The sequence below is a fragment of the Schistocerca serialis genome, chromosome 4, assembly GCF_023864345.2.
Source record: "Schistocerca serialis cubense isolate TAMUIC-IGC-003099 chromosome 4, iqSchSeri2.2, whole genome shotgun sequence".
NCBI classification, from domain to species: domain Eukaryota; kingdom Metazoa; phylum Arthropoda; class Insecta; order Orthoptera; family Acrididae; genus Schistocerca; species Schistocerca serialis.
In genome coordinates, this window is record NC_064641.1 from 647,141,979 (window position 1) to 647,167,926 (window position 25,948).

A 25,948-nucleotide genomic window follows, 5' to 3' on the forward strand; every position below is an offset into this window, starting at 1 on the left:
AAATACTTTGGGAACGACATGACCAAATATTGGCTTACTTTTTCACCGCATAAGAGCACATGTATTTCTAAATCAGATTTGTGACAGTTAGCATATAGTCACGATACATGTATATCATGAACGTAAATCTTTGATTTATTTATGGATTTATACTAAAATATTTATTCTTTGGAATTGTGAACCCCGCACAGGAAGAAGTTGGTTAAATCAGTTTTGTTCTTGATGTTAGCATCATGTCGTCATCGCTTCCTTATTTTACTCCCTCAGAAGTGTATGTACATAACACGCCAGACGACATATGGGTGTCTTTCTTGGGAAAAATTTACGATCTAACGCCGCTGGTCAAACAGTATGAGGGAAGTGATATAATTAAGCCGATTTTGGCGAATGCCGGCAAAGATATATCCCACTGGTTTCAAAAGGAAACAGGGCAGGTAAGTGGACAATATCAGTAACCAGAACAGTAACTACGGATAAAGAGGAGTCTTCGATGCGAGTCGTTGGCTTTGGCGAGTGACGTAAAAAACAGGCGACAAACGTCGTAAATATTATGTCCAATATGACATCATATCAGTGTGGATTCCTTCAATGTAGCAAACTGAAACAGTGAATAAAAAAAATTTACAACGTCGCAAAGCAAGCATTTCGGATTACGAATATTGCAGTGAAAGAAATAGTTTTTAGAACGAAAAAGAAATCGAGTAGGCACTGTCGTAAAGACAGACACTACCGCTATGATGGACGTCGGAACATAAAATATGAAGTGGAAAGAATTGATTCTGGTAAAAATGGAAAGTATTCGAAAATACACCACTCAAATAATACTGTCTGCTTTGCGACGCTGTTAATTTTTTAAAACCACTGTTTCATATACAGGGTGCTCCATTGATCGTGATCGGACCAAATATCTCACTAAATAAGCGTCAAACGAAAAAACTACAAGGAACGAAACTTATCTAGCTTGAAGGAGGAAACCAGATGGCGCTATGGTTGGCCCCCTAGATGGCGCTGCCATAGGTCAAACGGATAATAGGAACCCCATTTTTTATTACATATTCGTGTAGTACGTAAAGAAATATGAATGTTTTAGTTGGACCACTTTTTTCGCTTTGTGATAGATGGCGCTGTAATAGTCACAAACAAAAAATGGTTCGAATGGCTCTGAGCACTATGGGACTTAACATCTGTGGTCAGTCCCCTAGAACTTAGAACTACTTTAACCTAACTAACCTAAGGACATCACACACATCCATGCCCGAGGCAGGATTCGAACCTGCGACCGTAGCAGTCGTGCGGTTCCGGACTGGGCGCCTGAACCGCTAGACCACCGCGGCCGGCAGTCACAAACATATGGCTCACAATTTTACACGAACAGTTGGCAACAGGTAGGTTTTTTAAATTAAAATACAGAACGTAGGTACGTTTGAACATTTTATTTCGGTTGTTCCAATGTGATACTTGTACCTTTGTGAACTTATCATTTCTGAGAACGCATGCTGTTACAGCGTGATTACCTGTAAATTCCACATTGCTCAAAATGATGTCCGTCAACCTCAATGCATTTGGCAATACGTGTAACGACATTCCTCTCAACAGCGAGTAGTTTGCCTTCCGTAATGTTTGCACATGCATTGACAATGCGCTGACGCATGTTGTCAGGCGTTGTCGGTGGATCACGATAGCAAATATCCTTCAACTTTCCCCACAGAAAGAAATCCGGGTACGTCAGATCCGGTGAACGTGCGGGCCATGGTATGGTGCTTCGACGACCAATCCACATGTCATGAAATACGCTATTCAATACCGCTTCAACCGCGCGCGAGCTATGTGCCGGACATCCTTCATGTTGGAAGTAAATCGCCATTCTGTCATGCAGTGAAACATCTTGTAGTAACATCGGTAGAACATTACGTAGGAAATCAGCATACATTGCACCATTTAGATTGCCATCGATAAAATGGGGGCCAATTATCCTTCCTCCCATAGTGCCGCACGATACATTAACCCGCCAAGATCGCTGATGTTCCACTTGTCGCAGCCATCGTGGATTATCCGTTGCCCAATAGTGCATATTATGCCTGTTTACGTTACAGCTGTTGGTGAATGACGTTTCGTCGCTAAATAGAACGCGCGCAAAAAATCTGTCACCATCCCGTAATTTCTCTTGTGGCTAGTGGCAGAACTGTACACGGCGTTCAAAGTCGTCGCCATGAAATTCCTGGTGCCTAGAAATATGGTACAGGAGCAATCGATGTTGATGTAGCGTTCTCAACACCGACATTTTTGAGATTCCCGATTCTCGCGCAGTTTGTCTGCTACTGATGTGCGGATTAACCGCGACAGCAGCTAGAACACCTACTTGGGCATCATCATTTGCTGCAGGTCGTGGTTGACGTTTCCCATATGGCTGAACACATCCTGTTTCCTTAAATAACGTAACTATCCGGCGGACGGTCCGGACAAAGGGATGATGTCATCCAGGATACCAAGAAGCATACATAGCACACGCCCGTTGGGCATTTTGATGACAATAGCCACACATCAACACGATATCGATCTTTTCCACAATTGGTAAACGGTCCATTTTAACATCGGTAATGTATCACGAAGCAAATACCGTCTGCACTGGCGGAATGTTACGTGATACCACGTACTTATACGATTTGACTATTACAGCGCCATCTATCCCAAAACGAAAAAAGTGGTCCGACTAAAGCATTCATATTTCTTTACGTACTACACGAATATGTAATAAAAATGGGGTTCCTATTTAAAAACAAACGCAGTTGATATCCGTTTGACCTATGGCAGCACCATAGCGCCATCTGGTTTCCTCCTTCAAGCTAGACAAGTTTCGTTCTTTGTAGTTTTTTCGTTTGACGCTTATTTCGTGAGATATTTGGCCCGGTCACTATCAATGGACCACCCTGTATATACCGGTATCTGTTAAAAAAGAATAAAACGCCAGAAATTACCAAAATAAAAAGTACGCATTGATATTCTCAAAATACAGCCCACGTAACCGAAATAAACCATGCTGCTAAACGAAAGAGTCAAAACTATCGCACAAAGAAAGTAAACTAGAAGTACACTTTCAGGCTCACCGGCTTTTCCGAAGTCTACTACAGTTGATATTGGCTCCCATAATTCTCGGAAATCACATTTGCTTCCTGAATACCCGTGGCTCATATAAGTCGGAAACAGCGAAATATTCCAAATAAATAATTACCTGTAAATCGAATCATATTCGGAACTAAGCCAAACAAGCATCACAACGAACGTTAGTATGTTGTCAGCCAATGACAATGGTATTGATTCGCAGATAATAAATTGAACTACATAGTTCAAATATTCGGCGAAGTCGTAAATACAAGTAGGATATTGCGAGGAGCATCATATATAACTACATACGATACAAATCAACCAGGTGCCGAATATTCGTGTTTGCATTCGTTTCCTTCGACACCTCAAGAAAATTTGCGCATTACACTTAACACAGATCTCTTGCTACACTACAGGTGAGTCTTACCACGTGTAGTTTTCTTGGCTTTAAAGAGAAAACTGTTGAATTATAACCTAAAATAGACCTCAGACTACGATGCAGATCAGCCTGTCACCACAGAAGTCTTTTCCTCTTTTCATTGGCTTCGCAAACTCACAACCAAACTGTTGTGTTCCAACGTCACCGAGACCTCAGGCTACGGTCCAGATCAGTCTGTCACCATAGAAAGATCTTCCGCTGTCAGATTCGTTGGCTTCGCCAACTGACAACTACGATGTTGCATTCCAACCTAACCTAGACCTCAGGTTACGTTACTGATCAGTGTGTCGCTACAGATACCGTTTCCACTGTAAGATTCATTGGCTTTACCAACCCACATCCAAATCGTCACATTCCATCGTAAGACAGACCTCCGGCTAAATCAGATCTTTATCGTGACATGAGGCTGTTCTATTGACTCACGAAGTAACCATTCTCTCGGAAATTCGGAACTTCTTCAATAGCTCCAAAATATGCGTCTCTCTTTTCACTCCACCTCCTGCTCTACATGTACTCAATTTCTGTCTACAAATTCGCTAACACCAACGTCAAACAATTGCCAACATCAGCACAATGCAAGAACCATGACACAGGAAGTCACTGTTAGACAAAACTAGAATGGAAATTAAAATTACGGTAATAGTGTATGCACCAGTACTTACCAATAGCGAATTAATATCCCCAGTAGGTTGGCGTCCAAGAAATTAAGGCTATTTGCGAACTATTAAAAAATCCTGATACTTCAAAACCAAACAAGAAACAAAATTAACCAAACAAAAGTAATTGCAAACATTAAAACGAAAAACGAAAAATGCAATACCATTCGAAAAAAGAAACTTAACTCTCTTTCTTTGGCAAATATGTCCTCCGCACAAACTCCATAAAAACCTCAAACAAGATCGATTTTGTGGAACATTCTTCCTCTAGAGATACCCATTTAAATGCCTATGTAGTACTCAAATTCTCTTTTTCCCTCGCCAAATAATACTTTTTATTGCCCCCAAATACTCTTCAACTGTGTTTGTACATGCCCCTGATTTTTGTCCGTAAATTCATGGTAATGATTCACAACCAAATGCACGTACCCATTTATCCAATTTCGTCTAATCCCTTACAACCAGCCCACCCATCTGACATTATGATTGACCCATCTGCTATATAGCTTTTTACTAACTGAAACACAGTACAAGCTGCCCTTTCCTTATTACCCTAAAAATAATGTCTGGAGAAGAGTGGTTCCCCGAAACAACTCCCCCCCCCCCTCCTCCACACCCATGGTCCGACAAATATCATGCCCTCGCCTACGATTTATTTTTTTGCCAAACTGCGATTTGTCAATTTCTGTAACCCCCGGTCCACCAGTTTTGCCCCGTCTCATAACAATATCGGAACAAGCTTCCCGGAAAAATGAATACCAGTCTATAACAGTTTTGCGGCCTATTTCTCTCTCATAAGCAGCAAGCCAACCAGGAGATCTTAAATAGAAAATGTAAGAACGTAATAAAATACTTTTCATAGGAAGTCTTGATTTCTCAAACCATGTCTCTCTAACGAATAGATCCCCATACAAAATCTTTTGCACAGCACCACATGAACAAATTGTTCCTGTGTTTATCCAAAAATTTGAAAATACGATGTCGTTGCCACAAACAATTAATTTGTGCTGTCTGGCAAAACTGGTGACATTCATTGATTCCCTCAATTCATCAGCCAGTTTCATAATAGTGAAACGAACGTGAGGAACATGTTGTCCCTAATTCCCACTCTTTTCACGCCTTAAAAATCAGGAGCAGAACTTGGCCCCGCACTTGCCTCATATTTCGCGATGCTACTATTACTTGAAAAGCAATTTCAAATCCCGCGCAAAGATTAACAGATTACTTTCTGAATTAACCACCGAGATTATGATCGATAGAATGTAAGGCTACACAGGAATTCAATTCAAAACAGCACCAAAACGTGACGTCACAGCAGCCATTACGTTGCAGGTCAAAGCCGACGGTTACGAGCGAACATTCCTCTAGACTAGGGTGACTAAACGTTCCGGAAAACCGGAATTGTCCCGGTTTTCATCCCTGTGTTCAGGTGTCCCGAAAATTTGTTTCGGGACGCTCAAAAGTCCCGGAATTCGGTTTTTAAATACATTTCATGAAACTTTCTCAAATTTTTGGGATTTCGCTATATTAAAGGAAATACAACACAAGAAATTAATATATTTTAGCTTATTTGTCTGAAACTTCCATTGTCCCATACTAGTAATCACAGTATCAGTATTGATACTCTCAGACAATAATTTACTTTGAGCGGTACTTTGGCCAACAAGTAGTAAGTTGTATTACTGTAACAGAGCTATGAAACCGTCCGACTGTCGCGCCACTTACTCACACACTCATTGTCAGAACAGTGTAGTAGTTGATGTTTTGTCAGACAAACTGCAATGGTTTTTTCTCATATTAGTGGTATTATTGCTGCAGTACTGTGACACGCAATGCCGAAACGTGCCTGCAAGTTCAGTGACTGTTATTCCAAGGAACGGAATTTCATTAAGAAAGGTCGTTTTGATTACGAAGCAGAGTGTTCCGTATGTAACTGTTTTATTAGTATAAGTCATGGTGGACCTTTCGACATAGTTGATCACATCAGGTCAAAGAAACACATTAACAGATACAGTACACCGAGCTGCAGTAAAACTCTACAAAATTATTTTGTGAAACATCAGTCAACTGAAGAGACGAAAGTTCGAGCAGCCGAGCTTACACTAGCCTACCACACGGTAAAACAACACGAAACTTATAGATCTAGTGATTGTACTAATAAGCTTAACAGCACTATGTTTGATGATTCTTCCGTTGCAAAAAAGTTTAGTTCAGCAAGAACTAAAGTGTCAGCCTTAGTGAAAGGAGTTATTGCTCCCCAGAGTGTAAAGGAAAGCATTGAATACATCAAAAAGTCTTCTTTCTACGGGATATCCACTGATGCCAGCAATCATAAGGCCACTAAAATATTTCCCTTTGTTGTTCAGTTTTTCTATATTAATCAGGGAATTCGAACCAAACTTTTGAAGGTGAGTTCCCTACCTAATGAAACATCTGACGAAATTTCAAGATTTTGTATGAATACTATCGAAATGTTTGATCCTGAGAAAAATAAATGTGTGGCATTTTGTTGAGACAACACCAACACAAACTTTGGTGGTTTAAAAAGACAAGGCAAATGCAACTTATTTACCAAATTAAAGGCAACATTGCATGAAAAAATTGAAAGCATAGGGTGCCCTGCACATGTTTTACACAATAGCGTGCAGACATCTGCTGACAGTTTGAGCTGTGATGTTGAAACTATCGTCATGAAGGTATACTCACACTTTTACATATATACTGTTAGAACAGAGAGGCTTAAGGAGTTCTGTGATTATGTGGGAACTGAATATATGAATGTAATGTGTCACTCGAAAACTCGCTGGTTATCACTGTTTCCAGCAGTTGAAAGAGTAATCCACCTGTTTGAACCGTTAAAAGATTTTTTTCCTAAATGAAGACAAAGCCCCCAAGATATTGGTTCAGTTTTTCAGTGACCCTTTAAGTGAAGCCTACTTATGGTTCATTCACAGTCAGCTTAGCACTTTGCAGCATGGGATAAAGGAAATTGAGGGAAGCACGAAAAGTGTAATAGAGGTAAATGATGTTTTGAAAAATACTCTGGAAACTCTTACTAAGAGGAGAGAACAGCAGTTCATTTCTTTTAATGTTAAATCTGTCCCTAAAAGAGCAGAAGTATCAGAAGCAGCGGAAAGGAGTTTTAGAGAAGAAGTTAACAAGTTTTATGACACTTGTGTAGAATATCTCAGCAAGTGGAGCGCCTCATATTTACCCTCATCGCCGGTGTTTGATTGGATGTTACTGAAGAGAGTGCCAAAATGGGAAAGTGTTGAAGAGACAGTTTCTTATTTGAAGAGTAAAGAGAATGAAATCGATGATTCCATTCTCTTTGATCAGTTCAGCATACTGACAAATTTTGTTGAAGAAAGTCTTCACAAGTGGAATGATGAAAAAAAAAAACACCATGAGAACGCCATGAGAAGTGGGTGAGTTTTTTTAAAAGCTGTGACTGTCTTCAGCATTAGTCAGAGTTGGAAATAATTGCAAGGTGTTAATTTGCAATCCCAGCCCATAATACCAATGTGGAAAGAATATTTTCGTTCATGAATATCCAGTGGACTGATGAAAGAAACAGAATGGAGGTGGACTCTCTTGAAGCAATCCTGCAAATGCTGTACAACTACAAAATGGATTGTGCCGAGTTTTATCACTGTGTCTCAAAGAACACAGTCATGATCAAGAAGGCTGGAGGCGGTGAAAAATACCCTTTTCTCCATGGACAGTCAGTTCCATCTACAAGTGCTCAGTAATATTAAAGCTCATGTTAATATTAATTGATTAAAAGTTGAATGGCTGTAAAATTTTGTAAAATCGTAATACATTTCTTTATTACTGTATACGTTTATTAAATGTCATTAATTATACAGATAATCTAGATAATATCAATCTTTTGTATCCTCTTATTAGTTATAATAATCGGATTAACAAAATGTATCAACAAAACATTAATATTTAAAATTAACATGTGGAATGAGGTGTCCATTGGCACCCAGGTGAATGTGTCTCGGTTTCCACCGAAAATAATTTGGTCACCCTACTCTAGGGAAAGGCAGCTGATAGCGGCAAACACATGGTTCAAGAACCATAAGAGAAGGCTCTACACTTGGAAATCACCAGGGGATAAATACAGAGACCAAATCGATTTTATACTAGTAGAAGAAAGATACAGGAATGGAATCAAGAAAGTGCACACATTACCAAGTGCAGATATTAATAGTGACCACAACTTACTTATGGCAGAAATAGAAATAAGAATGAAAAAACTGAAAAAGGCGACAATGGTGAAGAAGTGGGATTTAGAGAAGATAAGGTCCAACAAAGAACAAATTACAGAAATGCTGTCTCGGGACTTTCTAAACACATTACGAGACAAAGAAGCACCTGATAATGCCAACGAGTACTGGAATATGCTGAAAGAAGTAATCATTAAAGCAGGACAGCAAAATATAGGATATGTAAAAGGGAAAAGGTCAAAAAAAAAAACATGGGTCACACAAGAAATGATTTCCAAGATGGAGGAGAGAAGAAAATTAAAAAACAAGAACACTGAAGATGCAAGAAAGATATACTGAAGGTTAAATTACGAACTGCGAAGAGAAACAGAGCAGGCTAGGAAAAAATGGCTAAAAGAGGAATGTGATGAAATTGAAGAACTGGACAGGAAGGGAACATACGACTTAGTATACAACAGAGTAAAGACTATGACATGGGAACAAAACAGAGCAGGAAGTGCTACTATGGAAATTTTGAGTAAAGACGAAGAGGTAGTGTACAAAGATCGTGACGATGTCCTCCAGAGATGGGAAGAATATATAAAAGAGCTATATGACACAAATAGCAAACCAGAAACTCTGGAACTTGAATCACACAACAGTGTAAGTGATGAAGAGAAAGGACCGACCATCATAATGGAAGAAGTAAAGTCTGCCATTGCTGCAATGAAAAATGGCAAAGCAGTAGGTACAGATACAATACCGGGAGAAATACTAAAATGCTTGAACCACAATGGAATAAGAGAAATATTGAGGTTATGTAATAAAATATATGACAGTGGTGAATGGCCTGAGGACTTTTTGACAACAGTAATGATTCCATTACCGAAAAAACAAGGAACCAAGAAATGCAGCGAGCACAGGACAATCAGCCTCATTTCACATGCAGCCAAAGTGATGTTAAGAATAATTAATAAAAGACTTGAAAAAGTAATAGAGGAGAATCTCGGCGAGGAGCAGTTTGGCTTTTGACGGAATACGGGCACCAGAGATGCAATAGGGCTCCTACGAATCTTGGGAGAAAGGTTTATTCAAAAAGGAAGAGACCTATATATATGCTTCATCGATTTAGAAAAGGCATTTGACAATGTGGTTTGGGACAAGCTGGCGACTATTATGAGGGAAAAGAGAGTGGACTGGAAAACCAGAAGACTTATAAACTCATTATACCTTAATCAAAAAGTTTCAGTTAAAGTGAGAGGAGAAAGTACAAACTGGATCAGACTAGGGAAAGGAGTAAGACAAGGATGCTGTTTATCACCTACTCTTTTCAACCTGTACTTGGAAAATATGATTGACCAACGCTCATTAGATGACAAAGGAGTAGAAATTGGAGGAAGAAGAGTAGGGTGCTTGAGATTTGCTGATGACATGGTCCTCCTAGCCACAGGGGAAAAAGAATTACAGGATTTGGTGGACACCATTGCAACTAACGGGAAAAAATATGGAATGAAAATTAACACAAATAAAACAAAAGTATTGGCAATAGGAGGAAATAAGGAAATAAAATTTGTGCTAAATGGAGAAACACTAGAACAGGTGCAAAATTTTAAGTATCTTGGAAGCAGGATAGACACCGACTGGAAGTGCACCACAGAAATTAAAACAAGGATAGCAATGGCAAAAGAGGCGTTTTATAAGAGAAGGAGAATCTTCTGCAGCGGTCTGGACAGAGAACTCAGAAAGAGACTCATGAAATGTCTTGTATGGACTGTTCTTCTATATGGCGCTGAAACATGGACTATGAGGAAAAAAGGCAGAGAAAGGCTGGAGGCTTTTGAGATCTGGACATGGCGGAAGATGGAAAGAATAAGTTGGATGGACAGAGTAAAAAATGAAGAGGTACTGAGAAGAGTGGGAGAGAAAAGACAGTTACTAGATGTAATAAAGAGAAGAAAAAGAATTTGGATTGGGCATATATTAAGAAAGAATGACGGACTGATAAAAACAGTTTTAGAAGGTTATGTAGAAGGGAAAAGGAAGCGAGGAAGGAAGAGATTCCAGATACTGGATGACATGATGGACGGTACAACATACAGCAGCCTTAAGAAGGAAGCAATGGATCGCAGAAAATGGAGAGGCAAAGGACCTGCTAATATAGCAGATAACTGATGATAATGACTCTAGACCCAGTGATCACTTCATGTAAGCACGTAGCGAGAGAAGCAACTTGAATGATGCAAAAGATTAGTGAGGGTAAGTATAGTTCCTTTCGTATTGTCTGGGAGCCATACTTACAGAAATCGTCACGAAGTATTAATCTTAGATCTATGAAACGTCAGGTGAAATATGGTTAGCCAAATACAGTATGTGAATAGCATGAAAGTGTCTTCATTATTGTTTCCGTTCAGAACACTGCACTGAAATAAATGTACCACTTAATAACAATGTAGAATATTTTTGTGATTTGATAGGGTTCTACAGTCCATTACACTTATTTGACGAGTTAGCTATCATAAGATGTTCAGAACTATGGTTGTACTGCACTGCATGGCAACAAGCTCGTGAGCACGTGGACTCTCTCTCTCTCTCTCTCTCTCTCTCTCTCTCTCTCACACACACACACACACACACACACGAGCGCGCGCACGCGCACGCGCGCCATGCGATCGTTCAAGAGAGCGGAAAAGTTCTTAACCCTTTCAGACCCAAATTATTCTCAGACATGAAAAAAAATATCTATTCATTGTTCATTGTAATAGTTAAAAATGGGTATTAGAAACATAATAAATCCAACAAAATCACTGAAAACATTTTTATTTACATTTTACAGAATGTCCATTGTAATGGACGAAGAGTATCAATGGTTGTTACACCCTGCATTGTGGAACATTTTGAAACAATTCCTTCCTTTGACAAAACAATAGATGAACATTACATTTCTCACAAAAACATGAGTTTTATTCTTACAACTAGGCATTTTAGACCTTGAAGCTTCTGTATTATCATGGTACTCAGGAAAATGTCCAGTATGATCATTCCGAATGTCTGGTGCCGGACGAATCTCAGTTCTTGCTCTTTTTGCTTTTATGTCCTGTAAATCACTACTGGGTCTGCCACGTTTCACTTTGGTACTAGTGCCCATTTTTACAAGAGCTTCCCCTATTCTCATTTTAAAATGAAGCAAATCCATTGTCTCTTTCTCTCCCAGTGATTCAGTATTTCTTTTGTATTCCAACCAACTGTTCACACACGCTAAATCTACCGTGTGGAACAACATTCTCAATGTCCATTTTCTAGATTTAATAAAAATCCTATGCATGCTAATTAACATATCTATTTTGTCAACACCACCCATAGCATGGTTGTAATGACGTACAACTTCAGGCTGTGAGACAGAAACATATGTCTTTCTTAATTTTTCCCAGTGCTGTACTTCATCTTGACTACCACACAGTACAAAATTTGATGCCAGAACTACTGGTCTGTTGTCAAACCATTTACACATTATCACTGCTTCATTCATGCTCACCACTTCTTCAGAAAAACCGCGCCCTTTCTTTTTCAAATCCTTATCACTGGTGAAAGGTACATTTGGCATGTGACATAGTCTTGCTGTTCCTGCTGCGTATATATTTTTTATTTTTAATATTTCTAGTAAGTTGAATGTTGTGAAGAAATTATAAAAATATAAATAAGCATGTTCCCTGTTAATTCTCTCAACAAGTTTTAGAACAATAGATGCCTCTAAACCAAACTTTTTTACAAAAGTGTTTGAGATTTCTGGAGTATCTCCTTGGTACAACAGAAAGTCATAGCACAGACCACTTCTTCCACATAATAAAAACAGTTTTATACCCCAAGGTTTAGGCTTTCCCTTACAATACTGCTTTACTCCTAAATGACCTTTGAAAGGAATCATTTGCTCGTCAACACATAATTCTTCCTCAATCTGCAGTTCCAAACAGCTATGTCTAATACAATCATAAATGGGTCTCACTTTGTAAAATTTGTCTTTGCAATTTTCTGGCCTTGCCAAATTGTCAACTACATGGAAATTTGATCTCAGTTGGAAAAATCTCTCTCTTGACATACTTTCCACAAAGAGATCTAAATGCAATGCTGAATCCCAATACATTCTAACTCTGGGGTATTTCAAGCATCCCATAATTATATGAAGTCCTAGGAAAGCCTTTATTTCCGTTACATTTGTCGGTGTAAATGTTTTCCCATGTTGCAATGCATACATGTTGGATTTTTCAACCATATTTTCTAAGCAAGCATGAGAAATGTACTCTGAAAAATATTCAATGGGTGTCATATCACACTCTGATGGCTGCACTGAATACTGGTCTGCACCTATAGGTGTCCTTTGGAGTGTAGGCGATTTTCTTCTCCATCTAATATAACTTTTTTCAGTAAACACCCACTCAGATGGAATAATAGTTTTCAACATTTGAGTCCTGTGCATAAGTATGATTTTGGTCATCTTCTTCTGTGCTGCAACTATCGTCCTCCAGTTGTTCCTCTTCGTAGTTTGTGACTACATCAGCACCTAAAAATGACAATGCAGTATAGCAACAACCAGATCAAAATATATATAATAGTCAGGTGAGATTGATAGTTTTATTATTACATACCAGGTCATTGTGGAATAGATTCTGCATCATCAGGGCCACTTTCATCGTTTTCTGAGAGCTCTAAGTCAGAAACCTCACCTGACATCAGCAAATCCAGTATTTGGGAAGCATCCTTCTCAATATGAGAAAATTCTGAAAATCAATATGTCAGATGTAAGCAATTTCATGAACAGTGTTGAAACAAGACGCAAATACCAAGTCTGAAGCAATAACATCAAGTACAACTACAGCAATATTGTACATAAATGCTTGGAATTTTATCTGCTGAACCTTTGGTAACATAAAATAAATTAGTTTCGTCCCCTACGTTACAAAATAAGTCGCAGTTGCATCACAGAAGTTATTTTCATATAGCAGAGATACATTACAGGCGCACAAGTAAAAACAACCATTGGGACTAAATGTCCATTTCAATGGACATAAATTTTGTAAGGTCGATAATACAGTGATTTTCCGAAGCATGTATCTAATTTTGCTATAGCAAGTATCCAAAACCTTACTAAAACAAATAAAACTTAAAAACAAGGGGGACTCTAACCTTTAAACACGTAAAATTGGTCGAAATATGTACCCACCTTTTACATGCTTCCTCTGTGCGGCCGTCTTGTCTCAAACAACGTCCAAATACTTCGTGACTTCACCACTAGGTGGCAGGATCGCCCGTCAGATTGATTAGATTAGATTAGATTAGATTAGATTAATACTAGTTCCATGGATCATGAATATGATATTTCGTAATGATGTGGAACCAGTCGAATTTTCTAATACATGACATAATTAGGTTAATTTAACAACATACTTAAGTTAATATGACAACTTTATTTTTTTTGTGTTTTTTGTTTTTATTTATTTTTTATTTTTATTTATTTTTTAAATATTTTTTTTCTTTTTTTTCTTAATTATCTAAAAATTCCTCTATGGAGTAGAAGGAGTTGTCATTCAGAAATTCTTTTAATTTCTTCTTAAATACTTGATGGTTATCTGTCAGACTTTTGATACTATTTGGTAAATGACCGAAGACTTTAGTGCCAGTATAATTCACCCCTTTCTGTGCCAAAGTTAGATTTAATCTTGAATAGTGAAGATCATCCTTTCTCCTAGTATTGTAGTTATGCACACTGCTATTACTTTTGAATTGGGTTTGGTTGTTAATAACAAATTTCATAAGAGAGTATATATACTGAGAAGCTACTGTGAATATCCCTAGATCCTTAAATAAATGTCTGCAGGATGATCTTGGGTGGACTCCAGCTATTATTCTGATTACACACTTTTGTGCAATAAATACTTTATTCCTCAGTGATGAATTCCCCCAAAATATGATGCCATACGAAAGCAATGAGTGAAAATAGGCGTAGTAAGCTAATTTACTAAGATGTTTATCACCAAAATTTGCAATGACCCTTATTGCATAAGTAGCTGAACTCAAACGTTTCAGCAGATCATCAATGTGTTTCTTCCAATTTAATCTCTCATCAATGGACACACCTAAAAATTTGGAATATTCTACCTTAGCTATATGCTTCTGATTAAGGTCTATATTTATTAATGGCGTCATACCATTCCCTGTACAGAACTGTATGTACTGTGTCTTATCAAAATTCAGTGAGAGTCCGTTTACAAGGAACCACTTAGTAATTTTCTGAAAGACAGTATTGACAATTTCATCAGTTAATTCTTGTTTGTCAGGTGTGATTACTATACTTGTATCATCAGCAAAGAGAACTAACTTTGCCTCTTCATGAATATAGAATGGCAAGTCATTAATATATAATAAGAACAACAAAGGACCCAAGACTGACCCTTGTGGAACCCCATTCTTGATAGTTCCCCAGTTTGAAGAATGTGCTGATCTTTGCATGTTACGAGAACTGCTTATTTCAACTTTCTGCACTCTTCCAGTTAGGTACGAATTAAACCATTTGTGCACTGTCCCACTCATGCCACAATACTTGAGCTTGTCTAGCAGAATTTCATGATTTACACAATCAAAAGCCTTTGAGAGATCACAAAAAATCCCAATGGGTGGTGTTCGGTTATTCAGATCATTCAAAATTTGACTGGTGAAAGCATAAATGGCATTTTCTGTTGAAAAACCTTTCTGGAAACCAAACTGACATTTTGTTAGTACTTCATTTTTACAGATATGTGAAGCTACTCTTGAATACATTACTTTCTCAAAAATTTTGGATAAAGCTGTTAGAAGGGAGATTGGACGGTAACTGTTGACATCAGATCTATCCCCCTTTTTATGCAAAGGTATAACAATGGCATATTTCAGTCTATCAGGGAAAATGCCCTGTTCCATAGAGCTATTACACAGGTGGCTGAGAATCTTACTTATCTGTTGAGAACAAGCTTTTAGTATTTTGCTGGAAATGCCATCAATTCCATGTGAGTTTTTGCTTTCAAGCAAGTTTATTATTTTCCTAATTTCAGAGGGAGAAGTGGGTGAGATTTCAATTGTATCAAATTGCATAGGTATGGCCTCTTCCATTAACAGCCTAGCATCTTCTAATGAACACCTGGATCCTACTATTTCCACAACATTTAGAAAATGATTATTAAAAATATTTTCAACTTCTGACTTTTTATTCGTAAAGTTTTCATTCAATTTGATGGTAATACTGTCTTCCTCTGCTCTTGGTTGACCTGTTTCTCTTTTAATAATATTCCAAATTGTTTTAATTTTATTATCAGAGTTGCTGATTTCAGACATGATACACATACTCCTGGATTTTTTAATAACTTTTCTTAATATAACACAGTAGTTTTTATAATTTTTGATAGTTTCTGGGTCACTACTCTTTCTTGCTGTCAGATACATTTCCCTTTTCCGGTTACAAGATATTTTTATACCCTTAGTAAGCCATGGTTTGTTACAAGGTTTCTTACGAGTATATTTAACTATTTTCTTGAGGAAGCAGTTTTCAAATGCATTTACAAAAATGTCATGAAATAAATTATATTTTAAATTGGCATCAGGTTCACGGTACACCTCATCCCAGTCTAACTGCTGTAGGCTTTCCCTGAAATTTGCAATTGTTAAATCGTTGACTGAACGTACTACTTTGGAGGACTGTTTAGTATTGCTGAATGGAGCTATGTCATATATTGTAACTAGCTGTGCACCATGATCAGAAAGACCATTCTCAACAGGCTGAGCATTTATCTGGTTAAACTTATCTTGGTCTATAAAGAAGTTATCTATCAGTGAGCTGCTATCCTTTACCACCTGAGTAGGAAAATCAATAACGGGTGTCAAATTGAAAGAACCGGGTAATACTTCAAGGTCATTTTTCCTATTACCCTCTTTCAGAGAATCTACATTGGAGTCCCCACAAATAATAATTTGCTTCCCCCTGTCTGACAGATAGCACAACAAGGAGTCCAAATTTTTCAGAAATAGATGAAAATTTCCTGATGGGGACCTATATACAGTTACAATTATAAATGTGCCTTTATTTAATTTAAGCTCACAGGCACATGCTTCTATATGTTTCTCTACACAAAACTTTTTTGTTTCTATACTTTTTGCACAATGATAACTTTTGACATATATGGCAACTCCTCCTTTCTCCATATTTTCTCTCATTACATGTGCAGAGAGCTTATATCCACTTACATTTACCTTATCCATATTAGTAACAATGTGATGCTCAGACAGGCATAGTATATCTATTTCATTCTCAGCTTCTAAATCTTCTAAACAAACCAGAAGGTCGTCTACTTTATTCTTTAAACTCCCAATATTTTGATGAAATATACTTACATTATTTTTAATTATACTTTTGTGAGAACCTTTCCTTATTCTAACATTTGCAGTACTCTCCTGTCTGAGTTTCTCATTGTGCTTAGGCCTAGTTCCTATACCAATGGTCACATGGTGTTCAGAGAGGCAGATTATGTCAACTGGCTTGGGTGACTTTAATTCATCAATGCAATTACCTAGGACTGAGATACAACTTGGTGGAGATAAAATTTCTGGTGATTGGTGAAAATTTATAATTGATAGCTGTGATTGGTGATCAAATGTGCTAGAATTGTGCTGTTTAATTTCTTTCCTAAACTGGAGATTTGTTTCAATCCTGACCTCTCGTAGAACTTGACATCTTTCTGTCTTACCTATCCTAAAAAAGGTGCTGCTCCAACACCTGTAACCACCGGTATTTTACCATTCATGGCAGTGCCTCCCCCCCTTAAATTTCCTGCTATTACCCCAGCCAGTTTCCCCTTCCCTTTCCAGTTGAGATGTAGGCCATGCCTGGTATAGTCCCACCTACTGAGATAATCAACAGGAACAACACCAATATGAGCCCCCGCACCCGACCCAAGCAGCTGTTCTAACTCCAAATTAACTCTCCCAACAGAAGAGTTCAAATGAGGCCGGTCATGGCGTCTCAGGACAGATACAAACTCAACATTGGTGTGTCTCGATGCCGATGCAATCTTTACCAGGTCACACTCTATACTGTACCCAGGATCTCTGTCGATGCTGTTCCCTGGCCCTCCCACAATAACCACGGTGTCTTCCCTGGTAAATCCTTTACAGAGTGAACCTAAATCCTCTGTCACCTGATCCAGACTAGCACTTGGTTTGAAAAAATTTGTGACCTGGTATTCTGGTCCTAATTCCTCCTGTAGAAGTTGGCCTACACCTCTGGCATGAGAACTGCCTAACAACATAACTTTCTTCCTTTTCAATGACTTTCCTACATTCTTTTTCAATTTCCTATTGAAAGTTTGTTGTGTCCTGTCTACGCCTACCTCTGCTTGAGGCTCATCAGTTTCTAACTGAAGCAACAGGTCAAACTTATTTTTGACATTCACCACAAAACTGTCAGACTTAGTTCTAGGCCTGTTCCTTCTGCTACCTGTTGCCACTTCCTGTTGCCACAAGACTTCCATTGCGACGTACAAGCAATCCTAAAAACATCTGTGCTCTCAGATATGGGATATTACTCTCGAAAAGTAGTGTCCATTGAAATGGACAAGGGGTCTGAAAGGGTTAAACAACTACAGTGTGTGGCACAGAGTCAAATATTTCCTAAGGCATTTAAGACATCGAGAGGATGTTTTCCACCCGTAAGAGTATACTGAAGGGGAAAACAATTATGGTTGCGTCGATGCTCGTGTGTTTTGAAAGGTCACAAAACAGAATTAACATTTTTTTACTGGATATGCGTAATATGCAGTATTTTCAAGAGCCATGAGAAGAAAAGAGTTGTGAAATGACATTTTATTCATTACGGAGTATGGAGGACTATTATGTTGTTAGTTGTTAGGACACTGCTCCGGCAACGAAATGATGTGAGGGCAGCACACTGCATAAACTTCGGGAGTAGTTTGTTGAATTTCCTGAAGGCTTCCCGAACCGTCTCGCAAGGTATTCATTCAGTGTAAGGCTGGATAATTTATTCTTGGTGCTGTGGTCACTTACGAAGATCACGCTCATAATCAACTGTGACTGTTGTCCACATTGAAGCGAGACACAGGGAAAAAGACGGTACTGACTCCTACTTATCGATAATATTGGTTTTTTGAGGGAGAGAAAGAGAGAGAGAGAGAGAAAGAAAGGGTGAGAAGGTGTATAGTCATTGATGTAGCTCGATAACAGAAAGAATTTCTATTACTACTTTGCTCAAGATGTTGCGTCTTACGTAATGGTTAATGCAAATGAGTGGGAGTCATTTACATGCCATTCCCTGCTCTGATTGGCCAGTAAGTTTTGTATCATTTGCTGGTTTCTTTCGTGGTGTTCCATAGTTTAATACTATTCAATATATACAATATTTCAAAACTGATAAATGGAATGTTTTGCAGATTAGGCACTATATTCATCCAATAATGGACGTCTCTGTACCATATGCACCACATGGTCCACTGCCCCATATTGGACCTCAAGTACCAACTACAGCCTGGAGGCAGCTAACACATCCTCCATGGTGGGAAGATAAGAAGCTTATCGTGGGGAACCTCACAAAGCGAGCACGGCCTATTCGACTGCGTAACATGAACACTGGGGAGCAGTTCACGCTTACTGTAAGTGCATTTTATTGAAATTACGTCACAGGGATAAAGTTATCCAACTTTTTTGAAATACATCTGATTCATTACGTGTTGAATAAACAATTGAAGGAAACATATATTTTTAAATTGTGCTGAGAGTAAATGCTGAAGGATGTGATTTGACATTCGTAAACGAGTTACCGATACTCGTAATTTTCTGAATTCGCTTTGTAGGTAAACTTAACAAAGGACGTGCTTTACTCAGAGATGTCAGAGTACACATCTATTGTTGAATCTTTTTTCTCATTTCTGAGAGCTTCTCTTACATCCCACGTAGAGAACAAATTAGATAAATTTAGTCTAATAGAACAATAAGAATCACTGCAAAATACCTCGTACTTCTTTAAATGACTCAGAAGAAAAACCATTTGTTACGTAATATTACGCTGTGACACTGTTGAGTATTCTGTGGAGAGACGAGAATATGTGATTTCCTTCGTCCTTCCGAAGTATTTACTACCACTTACTTGAAAACTTTAATTAAACACTCACATTTAAATAGTATCGACAGTTAAAATGCTCATACTACCTAAATTCACACATTTGTTTATTTTGAAACTGTATAGCCCATCCCACATATTTGTAGCCTTTAGTTTTGTATGGTGGTACTCGTTGACAAATGGAGATTTTTACTGTTCCTTCTTTCTCTTCGTGTTCTTTTTATGCTGTTCTTTTAATTCTATTCCTTAAAACAGCTTTAATTTTTATGACCATGTTTGGGACAAGGAAAATTATAAACAAATTTACGTACTTGAGTATAGGAGGTTGGTAACAAAAACCTCAGTTTATATTTATAGTCTACAGAAGACAATGAATAGATTTTAATGCTTCGACCATAATATAATAGACTGGCCCCTGACGTCATTTTCGTGGCTCCAACATCTCTGGGTTAAAGTCACGTGAATGTTGGCAAAACATGGTTGTTTCGTGTTGCGCTTATGGCAGTACTCAGCGATTTGTCGGGGGAAATGGCATTACATTTCATGCGTGTTTCTATGATAGTGCAGATGCGTTTATTGAAATCTGCTGAAGTCACTTTTATATATTTTTTTTACACTTGAAATAGAGTATAACGTAAATTAAAGTGTTGAAAGTGATGGCTGTGAAGTCAGACTCATATTACACTTTGGAAAGTATCTGTGATAATTCGGTTACAGAAGTAAGTATAACTGTTTCTCGTTCCTACTCATAGGTTTCCTAAGGATGAAAACCGAAGGCAGCTTTGGAAACAGGCCCTGAAACGGAAAAAATTTAAGCCATCTGCACATACGCGCCTTTTTGTATATACAAGTGAGATTATAATAAAGTAAGAGCACCTATAGTCGACACATTAAGAGAATGTTTTTCTACCTTCTAATACTATTAAATAAACGTAGACTCCAAAATTATTTTCTGAAACTTCGAAGTCTCACCTGTCATCTAAAATATCATTTTTTTAAAACTGATAGTTTAAACTTTTGTAAAAATAGTAGGAACTGAACTTTTGAAGTGCACCTAAAATTGATACTCTAAAATGGACCTGCTCCTAAAGTCGACAATTTTGGCACCTATAGTTGACAGAATTCCTATATCCCATTTTCTTTTATAAGTGACTAGAGCTCGAAACGCGGCGAATCCAATATTTAAAGTGTTGACACGAGCCCACTCTTACTGTTTAAAAGAATTTTAACGACATTTTACTTTAATTGATAGTTTGTAGTAATTTCGTCCCACTGCCCACCAGAGGGGCGTTCGATCTATTTGTTAGATTTTATAAATGGTACTGTGAACAAATCCAGGTCAAATGTAGTTCTGACATAATTTTTCGCAAATAAAAAAGTAATTTTTGTTGGAAGCGTTTCGCAGTCAATTGAGAAATGTGGGTAAAATACGATACAAGCATAGGATGGCAGACCGCTGATTTGAAATCTCGCCACGTTTTGCCAACAGTCACGTGGTTTATGTTGGAGCCACACCAGCCCTATAGCTTCTGCACAGCAAGGCCAGTCTACTAGTATCTATGGTCGGAGTTTTAATGATTATTATTTATCTTTCCCCGGAGGTATGCGATTTGATATTAATGATTTCTTCCAAATATTAATATTGACACATACTGTCTTACCACGATTAAGCTTGCAGGCAATAGCGGATTGCAGTTTTTATTCATTAAATTAATGCTAATTGCGGATGAGTAGGCAAATGGGTCTTATCAGTTTGAATGGTGTACGGGAACTCACTGTCTTTGTTCATCGTATCCATCTTTGAGAAAGAGGGAGACAAACGAAACGAATCCACAGATGAATTACGAACTGTGGCCTATATAATTACAGCTTGTGTTTACTTATTGCTCTATTTATTTCAAAATGACTGGTCTGTTTGGTAGCCGCCATGGAGATAGAAAATAAAAATATGTTACAGATTTAACGTCATTCAGCAATCTCCCAAACTGTTATGTAACAGAGCTAAGTTCTGCTTGCTATTGCAACTGTGCATAGTTTCTATTCACATTTGTAGTTCGTGTAAAGTACTGTATAAAACAAGGTGTAACTGTTGTCATTTACCTCCGCCCTCGGTCAACATGTTTTCACAAGTACTATCGTGTTATTATAGGGTATAAAGTACGGATGTTATGATCTTCGGTGTACGGTTAAAAGCCTCTAGACGCCCATACCTGTTCGTTCCGAAGAGATGTAGCTACTTGTTAGCTTCAGCTATCGGAGAAGGGCTTCCACTGAATTTCCCAAGTTGTAACAGGAACTATATGCCAGTCTTCTTGATGATTGTTGAATAACTGTTTCCATGTTTTTGAAAGAATAATTTCGCGCACAACAGATGGTCCAGCTTACTCTAAAGATATTCGTTGAGCCACAGGTCATCAGTTTGCGACTGTAGAAAATCCACTTAATTTTCTTTCGGTTACATACAACGGTGTTTATTTTGTAGATACGTTCATTATCAGGTTGATAAGATCCGATGAAAACTGTTTTTCTCTGTGTTTCAGAGGAAGCTTCTATTATCAACAAAACTACTGGTCTGAGCCCAAATGAGCCACAGACTTTCTATGAAGAAAAAATATGGGAGTACGAGTGCTGCCATATTCTTTAGAGTGACAATTCAGAATGATGACAACAGTGAAAGGCAGAAACGACACACACACACACACACACACACACACACACACACACAGGCTTTCGCTTTACCCCACAAACTCAATTCATTTGTTAGAGTTTCATTACTCCGACGCTATACATACAAGGTCCTTCACCACATATATAAGACACTTCAGGGCAGCCCTACGGCTACACAAGGCCTCTGCGAGGGATCCGCCAAAATAATATCAACCTAAAGAACAAACCACACCAAATCTTGTCACACACTGAGAAAAAAACTTATAAATATAGGCCCTACCTACAGTGAATCAGTATAACAAATCTTCAATACTGCTACGATCAAAAATTACAAACAAAAGAAAGTAGTTTGTACAAGTAGGCATGTAGCGACTCAATACACGCCACTACACAAGCACGGAGCAGCCATTTTGACGCTTTCTCCCACCCTCTCTCTCTTTCTGTCTTTCGCTCTGCATAACCTCATTGCCGGCCGGAGTGGCCGAGCGGTTCTAGGCGCTGCAGTCTGGAACCGCGCCACCGCTACGGTCGCAGGTTCGAATCCTGCCTCGCGCATGGATGTGTGATGTCCTTAGGTTAGTTAGGTTCAAGTAGTTCTAAGTTCTAGGGGACTGATGACCTCAGAAGTTTAGTCCCATAGTGCTCAGAGTCATTTGAACCATAAACTCATTCACACACATCATGAATATTTCACTATGCTATCTCCATCTCCCTCTCTTCCACAAACACCTCAAAACTTCTTAAAGGATTTCTTCGCTTCGCTATCAATGCTTCACTGCCCGGGGCTATACACTGGCGAGCCAAACATTATGGCCACTTAGGTAATATCTTGTTTGTCAGTCTTTGGAACGAAACACTTCACTGATTTTGCGTATCAGGGTACCGATAGTTTGTTGGTAGATTTATGGAAGTACACGCCATTAGATGTTTATGAACAGGTCACGTAATTCGCGTAAATAACGGGCTTCTGATTTGCGTACATGGCGATGGCGCCCGATAGCGACCCAGATGGGTTCCATAGCATTTACATCAGGCGAATTTGGTCGGCGAGACATCAACGTGAGTTCATTGTAGTATTCCTCAAGCCAATGTAGCACGGTTCTGGCTCAGAGGCAGGGACAATTATGCTGCTGAAAGATGACATTGTTCTCGGGGAAGACATAAAGTATTAAGGGATGCAGGTGGTTCGCAGCTGTCAGCGTGTCCTCGATTACCACCACAAGTTACATGCAAGCACAGGAGAATGTTTCTCATAAGTTAATATTGCTGCCACTGGCCTGTGTCCGTGGTGTTCCGCACGTTTCGGGCCGTCGTTCACCTCGACGATGGCGTTCGTGGAGACGACCATTGATCTAGTGTAGCAAAAATGTGATTCATCCAAAGAGCCGACACATTTGCATTGATCGACGGTCGAATGCCTGCAGTCGCAGTTGGCGACGTCGTTGGGTCAACATGTAGACACGTAGGGGTGGTCTTGTCATGAAGCTCCATGTCCAACAATGTACAATGAACGGTGTGCTCCGAAACACTTGTGCGTGCACCAGCATTATGCTCTTTCGGCAGAGATGTCACACCTCACCATCTATTCTACTTTACAGAGCAGACAGACCTCCGAACCCCACATTCTGTGAAGAGTCATGGACGTCCAACCATTTAGCGCCTAGTGGTAGTTTCACTGTCCTATTTCTTTCCGTAGATGCTCACGAAAGTAGTACGTGAACATTCGACCAGCTTCGCTGTCTTCGTGGTACTCGTTCTCTGGCCTTACACAATGATCTGTCCCTCCCCACAGTCACTTATCTCCGTTGATTTCCCCATTTGCAGTCCGATCACAGCTCGCCACGTGTCGCAAAGTTACCAGGCGGCATCCAGTGGGCAGTGGTCATAATGATTTGGATTATAGAGCGTCCGTTGAGTATATGAGGTGATTTTGGTGTTTTTTCGACCCCGCATCCTCCGTTGGTGAGATGTCGTGAGATTTGGCTCGACCCTCCCTCACCCCTTATCTCACGTGAGACTTTTCAAAATGCGTATTTTCAGTGTAAATACGTTAATCTGTGCTTGATTGCCCTGGATTTGTTTAAAAACCAAAGTTTTCTTAATTATTTTTATGTATTGCTTGTTAAGACTAGCATTTAAGACAGAACGTAATCTAGCATCACAGTGAGAAAATATAACAATAAAATACTGAAATAAAAGGAACTAATAAAATTCTTAGAGGAATATGTTGTGTTGGCAAAAGAGCCAACACCGTGTTACGAGAGGAGCCCGAAATCCATGCGTTTTAGCTCACGCAGGCTGGCGTGAGGAGGGAAGGACTATACTGACGGGAGGTCTGGAACACGACAAGGAATTAGAATCCAGAGAGCCGACGTAATTAGTTTGATACTTAACTTTAATCCATTAACGATGAACGTCGCTCTTGACGGTACATGACTCACAATATTATCTGTTCAGAATACATTCTAGTAACTGAATACGGCGCCTTGCTAGGTTGTAGCAAATGACGTAGCTGAAGGCTGGCTAAACTGTCGTCTCTGCAAATGAGAGCGTATGTAGCCAGTGAACCATCGCTAGCAAAGTCGGCTGTACAACTGGGCGAGTGCTAGGGAGTCTCTCTAGACCTGCCGTGTGGCGGCGCTCGGTCTGCAATCACTGATAGTGGCGACACGCGGGTCCGACGCATACTGCCAGACCGCGGCCGATTTAAAGGCTACCACCTAGCAAGTGTGGTGTCTGGCGGTGACACCACAGAATATTCATTCTAATTGAGTCCACGGGGACTAGTGTGGTCTAAAGAGTGACTACTGTCCATGTGATTTTCAGCAAAATCATCTGCTCCTTCAGCCTTGCTCTCATTTAGCCCTTCCAAACCGCTGTCGCTTGCATACAGAAGCTCGGTAGAAAGAAAGCTGTTTAGCTTTCCTTATTAAGGAATGCCAGAGTAGTCCAGGCCTTTCTCTCCGGCGCTTCTCTGAGGAGCTGTTCGATCTCGTGCTGAACGTGCAGCATCAAGTCTTCCTTTTTCCGGAACGTCTGCTTCGCTGCTTTCCATAACTTCGCCACTTCTTCCTGGCAGCACTTCTTCGTCCTGTAGACGTGTCTTTTCACGTATGGAACAAAACAAGCATGCTAAATCATTCCGAATGAGTGACAGCGTTGAATGAGCCGTCGAGTAACGAACCATTTAGGGGCTAAACACAAGTTGGGATCTGTTCGTTTACGCCGCGGCGTTCGTCGAGTCGTACGTTTGGCTGGTCGTTGGCGACTGAGGGCTACTGTGCTAGTTCGTGGCGCTCGCATAACCGTGACAAATATTACTGTGTAGGATTTGGCCATATTTTAACGGAGTAACATGTGTTACTCAGTTTAACCCAGTTTTTTCGCCATTTTACACTTTTTCTTGAGGAAAAAAATTACGTGACATTTGCCGAGCCATTCTTTTCCCCCATGTTTAGATTAGATTAGATTAGTTTTTCGTTCCATAGATCCGTGCTGAGGAGATCCTCGTGGATGTGGAACATGTCAATTTTTTTAAGCTGAAATAACAATACTACTAGTATGAATATATACAATACATCATTTGTTTCTATTAAAAAATTCGTCAATGGAGTAGGAGTTGGCCACTAGTAAGTCTTTCAGGCCCCTTTTAAACTGATCATTATTTGTAACTAAATTTTTTATGTTTGCTCTCAAATTATTGAAGGTGAGTGTTTCTGAG

The 25,948-nt window shown here is 39.1% G+C and overlaps 1 protein-coding gene across 1 annotated transcript in view; it reads left to right on the top strand.

Moving 5' to 3' along the window:
• The first annotated feature begins 233 nt into the window (after window positions 1–233).
• LOC126474658 (cytochrome b5 domain-containing protein 1) overlaps window positions 234–25,948 on the top strand; it is a 40,115-nt gene continuing 14,400 nt past the window's right edge. Inside the window, exons 1-2 of the mRNA XM_050102136.1 lie at window positions 234–434; window positions 18,875–19,093. Of these exons, the coding sequence (XP_049958093.1) occupies window positions 234–434; window positions 18,875–19,093 (420 nt within the window). The remainder of the gene's footprint in view (window positions 435–18,874; window positions 19,094–25,948) is intronic.